This window comes from Nerophis ophidion, linkage group LG04 (assembly GCF_033978795.1).
Source record: "Nerophis ophidion isolate RoL-2023_Sa linkage group LG04, RoL_Noph_v1.0, whole genome shotgun sequence".
In the NCBI taxonomy this organism is placed as follows: domain Eukaryota; kingdom Metazoa; phylum Chordata; class Actinopteri; order Syngnathiformes; family Syngnathidae; genus Nerophis; species Nerophis ophidion.
In genome coordinates, this window is record NC_084614.1 from 74,453,146 (window position 1) to 74,461,949 (window position 8,804).

At 37.1% G+C, this 8,804-nt stretch overlaps 1 protein-coding gene across 2 annotated transcripts in view; it reads right to left on the minus strand.

The window, feature by feature from the left end:
- Window positions 1-5,836, minus strand: part of mks1 (MKS transition zone complex subunit 1) — a 33,394-nt gene extending 27,558 nt beyond the window's left edge. For both annotated transcript variants that reach the window (XM_061899025.1, XM_061899024.1), the window contains exons 1-3: window positions 5,394-5,836; window positions 505-626; window positions 383-435 (exon numbers count right to left, since the gene is read on the minus strand). In XM_061899025.1, the coding sequence (XP_061755009.1) occupies window positions 383-435; window positions 505-626; window positions 5,394-5,470 (252 nt within the window). In that variant the 5' untranslated portion in view covers window positions 5,471-5,836. The remainder of the gene's footprint in view (window positions 1-382; window positions 436-504; window positions 627-5,393) is intronic.
- Between the last annotated feature and the right edge of the window lie 2,968 nt (window positions 5,837-8,804).

Genomic DNA, 8,804 nt, shown 5'->3' on the forward strand with positions numbered 1-8,804 from the left:
TTTGCAAATTATAATTATTGATTTATAAAAAAAAATGTTTTTGACCAATTAGGCGAAGTAGCATAATTTCCCCACGGCACACACGTGTTCCACGGCACAGTGGTTGAAAAACACTGATGTAGACCACAAGGAAGTGTTTTCTCTTTAGAAAAAAAATTATAATAATATGATTTTAAGGCGCCCAGTGCGCCTTGTATATGAAAAAAGATCAAAAATAGACCATTTGTCGGCAGTGTGCCTTATGGTCCGGACTGTACGGTTTATTTGTCATATTTAGCTAACTTTTACTGCGAATAAATATCGGTTCCAAATATCAGTTATCGGCCTTCCTTGACTGCTAATAATCGGTATCGGCCCTGTTGATCTGTAATATAAATCTTACCTGACTGAAAAGTTTCTCCTGCCAGCCAACAACTACTTCCTCCTCGTTATCACCTGGTCCCATTAAAGAAAGATGTCAAGTTTTGGACATGATTTAAGATTCCCATTCAACGCTTCCCTTACCAGTCTGGGCCTGAGAGGCGAGGGGTTTCAGTTCGATGGCTCCTCCATCCTGCTGGGTCAGAACTTCCTGCTGGAGGCGCAGAGAGAGAGCCGCAGTGGTGGTCACCCTCTCCAAGTGCACCCTATGAATGGACACAGATGTTGCATTTAAATACATTCTCAGTTCAGTTCAGTTTCAGTTGATTTCGACCATGCATACGATACAATGTAATGAATCACACAATTCCAGTTGTTTCCATACAGCAAGTTCGAAAGGGAGTAGGAAGAAGTACAGCTTATTTAATCCTACTTCTTTTCATACCATAGCAATTGTATCCAATTTCATTGTTCTCTGTAACAGAACAGTGAACAATTAAATATTAAATATAAATATATACCATAGTAATAAGCCTTGCGCCAAGTGGAGGCGTTCAAGTGCCTCGGAGTCTTGTTCACGAGTGAGGGAAGAGTGGATCGTGAGATCAACAGGCGGATCGGTGCGGCGTCTTCAGTAATGCGGACGCTGTATCGATCCGTTGTGGGGAAGAAGGAGCTGAGCCGGAGGGCAAAGCTCTCAATTTACCGATCGATCTACATTCCCATCCTCACTCATGGTCATGAGCTTTGGGTTATGTCCGAAAGGACAAGATCACGGGTACAAGCGGCCGAAACGAGTTTCCTTCGCCGGGTGGCGGGGCTCTCCCTTAGAGATAGGGTGAGAATAGGGGTGTAGGAAAAAAATCGATTCGAATTTGAATCGCGATTCTCACGTTGTGCGATTCAGAATCGATTCTCATTTTTAAAAAATCGATTTTTTTTTTATCAATCCAACCATACATAACATAACAATGCAATCCAATTCCAGAACCAAACCTGACCCAGCAACACTCAGAACTGCAAAAAACAAAGCAATTGAGAGGAGACACAAACACGACACAGAACAAACCAATAGTAGTGAAACAAAAATGAATATTATCACCAACAGTATCAATAGTAGTTATAATTTCAGCATAGCAGTGATTAAAAATCCCTCATTGACATTATCATTAGACATTTATAAAAATAATAAAAAAGAACAATAGTGTCACAGTGGCTTACACTTGCATCGCATCTCATAAAATTGATAACACTGTGTCCAATGTTTTCACAAAGATAAAATAAGTCATATTTTTGGTTCGTTTAATAGTTAAAACAGATCCAGGCTCGGGATCTTTCTGTGTGGAGTTTGCATGTTCTCCCCGTGAATGCGTGGGTTCCCTCCGGGTACTCCGGCTTCCTCCCACTTCCAAAGACATGCACCTGGGGATAGGTTGATTGGCAACACTAAATTGGCCCTAGTGTGTGAATGTGAGTGTGAATGTTGTCTGTCTATCTGTGTTGGCCCTGCGATGAGGTGGCGACTTGTCCAGGGTGTACCCCGCCTTCCGCCCGATTGTAGCTGAGATAGGCGCCAGCGCCCCCCGCGACCTCAAAAGGGAATAAGCGGTAGGAAATGGATGGATGGATAATAGTTAAAACAAATTTACGTTATTGCAATCAGTTGATAAAACATTGTCCTTTTACAATTATAAAAGCTTTTTACAAAAATGTACTACTCTGCTAGCCTGTCAGCAGACTGGGGTAGATCCTGCTGAAATCCTATGTATTTAATGAATAGAGAATCCTTTTAAATCAAGAAAAAAATAGTTTTTGAATCGAGAATCGTGTTGAATTGAAAAAAAAAATCGATTTTGATCGAATCATGACCCCAAGAATCGATATTGAATCGAATCGTGGGACACCCAAAGATTCGCAGCCCTAGGTGAGAAGCTCTGCCATCGGGGAGGAACTCAAGAGTAAAACCACTGCTCCTCCACATCGAGAGGAGCCAGATATGAAGCGGTTCAGGCATCTGGTCAGGATGCCACCCGAACGCCTCCCTAGGGAGGGGTTTAGGGAACGTCCGACCATTAAGAGGCCACGGGGAAGACCCAGGACACGTTGGGTAGACTATGTCTCCCGGCTGGCCTGGGAAAGCCTCGGGATCCCCCGGGAGGCGCTGGACAAAGTGGCTGGGGAGAGGAAAGGTTGGGCTTCCCTGCTTAAGCTGTTGCCCCCGCGACCCGACCACGGATAAGCAGAAAAAGAGGGATGGATGGATAGTAAGCATGCAAATATTAATTACATACATAATCTTTGTCTCAATAAAAATAAAGAGTTCAAGATGTTCCTCATAATTCTTGTTCTGTGTACTTTGTGAACGGGGCGGCATGGCGTAGTGGGTAGAGCAGCCGTGCTAGAAACCTGAAGGTTGCAGGTTCGCTTCCCACCTATTGACATACAAATAGCTGCCGTTGTGTCCTTGGGCAGGACACTTCACCCTTGCCCCCGGTGCCGCTCACACTGGTGAATGAATGATGAATGAATGATTGGTGGTGGTCGGAGGGGCCGTAGGCGCAAACTGGCAGCCACGCTTCCGTCAGTCTACCCCAGGGCAGCTGTGGCTACAGATGTAGCTTACCACCACCAGGTGTGAATGAATGATGGGTTCCCACTTCACTGTGAGCGCTTTGAGTATCCAACAATAGAAAAGCGTGATATAAATCTAATCCATTGTAGTTCGAACCGGATCTTAAACTGAATCATATTGGTGCTCTGTTTGATTTATTTGGTTAATCCGTTCCATAATTTCATTACACATTCTGATATACTAAAGGTTTTAAGTGTTGTACGAGCACACAAGATTTGACTATAGGAATGTGAGCTAATTTAATTTCTGCAACTCTCAGTGAAAATTGATTGATTGATTGAAACTTTTATTAGTAGATTGCACAGTACAGTACATATTCCGTACAATTGACCACTAAATGGTAACACCCCAATAAGTTTTTCAACTTGTTTAAGTCGGGGTCCACGTTAATCAATTCATGGTATTTCATTCATTTCATTCATTTTTTTTATTTATCTCCTTAATTGATGTGCATTTTGAACGATACACAATTATACCTCAATTTTACAATTTAAATTCACACAACAATGCATGAGAAGGAGCAGGATGAAGAAAAATCTTATAGTTTCCAACCCCCTTTGACATAATAGATTATCTTACTTCATGAATATCATTTAAACCAGGGGTCACCAACCTTTTTGAAATCAAAAGCTACTTCTTGGGTACTGATTAATGCGAAGGGCTACCAGTTTGATACACACTTAAATAAATTGCCAGAAATAGCCAATTTGCTCAATTTACCTTTAATAAATATATATAGATTTTTATATATATATATATATATATACTTATATATATATATATATATATATATATATATATATATATATATATATATATATAAGTGGGTATTTCTGTCTGACATTCCGTCATACATTTTTTTTCCTTTTACGGAAGGTTTTTTGTAGAGAAGAAATTATGAAAAAACACTTAATTGTACGGTTTAAAAGAGGAGAAAACACGAAAAAAATTAACATTTTATTTTGAAACATTTTATCTTAAAATTCGACTCTTTAAAATTCTAAATTCAACCGAAAAAAATTAAGAGAAATACTAGCTACTGTAATTTGAATCTTTTGGAAAAAAATAAAAAAAATAATTTATGGCATATCATTAGTAATTTTTCCTGATTAAGATTAATTTTAGAATTTTGATGACATGTTTTAAATGGGTTAAAATCCAATCTGCATTTTATTAGAATATATAAAAAATTGGACCAAGCTATATTTCTAACAAAGACAAATCATTATTTCTTTTAGATTTTACAGAACATTTTTTTTTTTAAATTCAAAAGAATTTGAAATAAGATATAAATTTGATTCTACAGATTTTCTAGATTTGCCAGAATGTATGTTTTTTAATTTTAATCATAAGTTTGAAGAAATATTTCACAAGTATTCTTCGTCGAAAAAACAGAAGCTAAAATGAAGAAATAAATTAAAATGTATTTATTATTCTTTACAATAAAAAAATAAATAAATTACTTGAACATTGATTTAAATTCTCAGGAAAAAAGAGGAAAGAATTTAAAAGGTAAAAAGGTATATGTGTTTAAAAATCCTAAAATCATTTTTAAGGTTGTATTTTTTCTCTAAAATTGTCTTTCTGAAAGTTATAAGAAGCAAAGTAAAAAAATAAATGAATTTATTTAAACAAGTGAAGACCAAGTCTTTAAAATATTTTTGGGGATTTTCAAATTCTATTTGAGTTTTGTCTCTCTTAGAATTAAAAATGTCAAGCAAAGCGAGACCAGCTTGCTGGTAAATAAATACAATTTAAAAAATAGAGGCAGCTCACTAGTAAGTGCTGCTATTTGAGCTATTTTTAGAAGAGGCCAGCGGGCGACTCATCTGGTCCTTATGGGCTACCTGGTGCCCGTGGGCCCCACGTTGGTGACCCCTGATTTAAACCAACACATACATCCAAATGTAATGAAACAATAAAAAAGAAAAAGAAAAAAGAAAAACACAACAAGTGCAAAACTTCATAAAGTATGAACCAAACAGAGAAAATAATAATAATAATGTACACCTCACGGAATGATACAGAGCAAATACAAAAGCAGACAAAAAACGAGTAAATAATAAATAAAAAGCAAAATGTAAACACTAATGGCTGTCCATATGATCTTATTGCTCTATCTTTATATATTTTTTTCAATTGGAATATATTTATACAGTTTTTTATCTCACCCATCCATCAATTTCAACCACTTATTCCCTTTGGGGTCGCGGGGGGCACTGGCGCCTATCTCAGCTACAATCGGGCGGAAGGCGGTGTACACCCTAGACAAGTCGCCACTTCATCGCAGGGTTTTATTTATCTCTTTGTAAAGAGAATTCCACAATAATAAACACATTGTTACTGCTGCTAGCAGACAAAATGCTTTCAAAATAAAAATATTGTGAGCATGAATACTTACTTAATCTGCAGGTTTTTGATAGCATCCAGAGACCTGTAGACCGCCTCTCCTGTGTCGGTGTTGCACCAGTCTGACATCACCGCGCACAAGCTAGCAATGTTTTTAGGCTTCACACAAACTTTCTTCTAAATTATGACTGCTTATCCAACTTGGATGAATTTGAACGAACCGAAACGAGCGAACTGTACAGGAACATGACGACCAGCTAGCCACGCCGTGCTAATTTACAAAAGCACAACGCTAACAAGAGTTCTGGTTGCCATGGAGATGAGCCGTCTAACTTCTTCTCGAGCAATGACGCAGAAACAACCTCGCCGCCCAACGAAATATAGTGTAGTTGAATGTAGTGTAGTCGAATATAATCGATTAAAAATAGCAGTTAAGGTTGTTTTTTTTGCGTTTTTAGTTTTTGGTTTTCTGTAGGTGAGGTTGTTTTTTCTCGGCTGCCGTAGAACAAATATGGTGGTGGGGGCGGGACTTCCGGCCTCATCAACTTTTTGGAGCGCCAACATTTTTTTTCTTTATTTATTATTTGTTTTATAAACCTTTATTTCTAAATTGCAACCTTTACAAACAGTTGAAAAATATTATACAATATAAGTACAAAAACAGTACAAAACAGCCCCAGGGGGTTGTAAACTCAAAGCAACTAAAATAGAATGCAATATATATATATATATATATATATATATATATATATATATATATATATATATATATATATATATATATATATATATATATATATATCAATCAATCAATCAATGTTTACTTATATAGCCCTAATGTATTTATATATATATATATATATATATATATATATATATATATATATATATATATATATATATATATATATATATATATATATATATATATATATATATATATATATATAGCAGTCCTGGGTTCAAATCCAGGCTCGGGATCTTTCTGTGTGGAGTTTGCATGTTCTCCCCATGAATGCGTGGGTTCCCTCCGGGTACTCCGGCTTCCTCCCACTTCCAAAGACACGCACCTGGGGATAGGTTGATTGGCAACACTAAATTGGCCCTAGTGTGTGAATGTGAGTGTGAATGTTGTCTGTCTATCTGTGTTGGCCCTGCAATGTGGTTAGAGACTTGTCCAGGGTGTACCCCGCCTTCCGCCCGATTGTAGCTGAGATAGGCGCCAGCACCCCCCGCGACCCCAAGAGGGAATAAGCGGTAGAAAATGGATGGATGGATATATATATATATATATATATATATATATATATATATAAATATATACATATATATATATGATTTGATTATCCAGATAATAGTGCTCGATACCGTGGTAGAGCGCAATATGTAGGTGTGGGAAAAATCTCCTGACGATTGAGGGAACCCCTCATGAAACAGTTCTGTAGAGATGAAGTAGTCTTGTGTTTTTTCCCACACCTACATATATATATATATATATATATATATATATATATATATATATATATATGTCTTGATTGGATTATCCAGAAAAGAGTGCTCGATACCGTGGTAGAGCGCAATATGTAGGTGTGGGAAAAATCACAAGACTACTTCATCTCTACAGAACTGTTTCAACCAATATCGGCCAAAAGTTCCTCACTCTGATCGACAAACACTTCCCCAAAGGCAACACCCTAAAAAAATATTCAACAAGAACAACATTAAATTGAGCTACAGCTGTATGAATAACTTGCAACAAATCATTTCAAACCACAACAAAGCAATTGCAAAAGGACTGCCGGACTAAACGACTCTGAAACCAATAAGGAATGTAACTGTCGCAAGAAACCTGATTGCCCTCTCAACGGAGGGTGCTTACAAACATCAGTCGTTTACCAAGCAAAGGTAACACGCAAGGACATTAACACATCCGACACGTACGTAGGATTAACCGAAGGAGCATTCAAAACAAGATGGAATAATCACAACACCTCCTTTAGAAACCAGACTTTGCGGATTTCTACAGAACTCAGCAAACACATTTGGAACCTCAAAGACAATAATGTTGAATATTCAATAACATGGCAAATTCTTGCATCCAGCACACCTTACAACAGGGGTAATAAAAGATGCAACCTATTCTTAAAAGAGAAACTGTTTATTATATATCATCCAGATCTATCATCCCTCAACAAGCGCAGTGAAATCATTTCAACATGCCGCCACAGACGGAAACACCTCCAAGGTAACACATGAGCCAATCACCACGCCCCTACGCCTGCCTGTACCCACCCACTCTGTGCCCCATATAAACCATTGTATGTGAATGCTTCCATTAAAATCTCCTGATGATTGAGGGAACCCCTCATGAAACAGTTCTGTAGAGATGAAGTAGTCTTGGGATTTTTCCCACACCTACATATATATATATATATGTGTGTGTGTGTGTGTGTGTGTGTGTGTGTGTGTGTGTGTGTATATCGGCTGCATTTAGCATAAAAGTCTGTTTTTTACAACAATTTAACAACCATAATCCGGGAATTTACCCCGCAGGCTTTTCAACAGTTAAGTCACAAGACAGTGTACATTCATACGTAATTACTAGCAAATTTACAAAAAATGTTTGTCATCACTTCTGAGAGTACAGAGCAGGGGTCGGGAACCTTTTTGGCTGAGAGAGCCATACGAGCCAAATATTTTAGAAAATATTTCTGTGAGAGCCATAAAATATTTTTTTAAAAGACTGAATACAACTAAATGCGTGCATTTTTAAGAAAGACCAACACTTTTAGAGTATAATAAGTCTCATATTCTTTTCAATAACATTGTTATTCTGAGGCTAACCAACAACAAAAATAAACTACTTCTTACCATTAATGCGACTTCTTGAACAGGTGCGGTAGAAACCGGATGGATGGATAAAAATGCATGAGAAAGTTTTATGATTTGAACGTTATTTTTAACATCGTGATTACCAGCGGAATTAATTATTACTTATCGTGTTAAGCAATGTCAGCTAAGATTTATCTGAGAGCCAGGTGCAGTCATCAAAAGAGCCACATCTGGCTCTAGAGCCATAGGTTCCCTACCCCTGGTACAGAGCATAGAAGAAAAGGTAATTTCAAACAGCAATATTCAAGGACAACTTAAAAAAAAAAAAAATAATGTCTACATCAGTGGTGGGGGTAAAATGGTGGAATTCTCTTTACAATAAGATAAGAGATTGTAGAAATATATTCCAATTGAAAAAAATATAAGAAGATATAACAATAAGATCATATGGAAAGCCATAAGTGTTTACATTTTGCCTTTTTAATTATTATTTCACTTATTTTTTTGTCTGGTTTTGTATTTGGGTGTTACCATTTAGTGGTCATGACCACTAAATGGTAACACTCAAATAAGTTTCAACTTGTTTAATTCATGGCAGTACATTGCTACCCACTGTGACGGAAATGTAGAA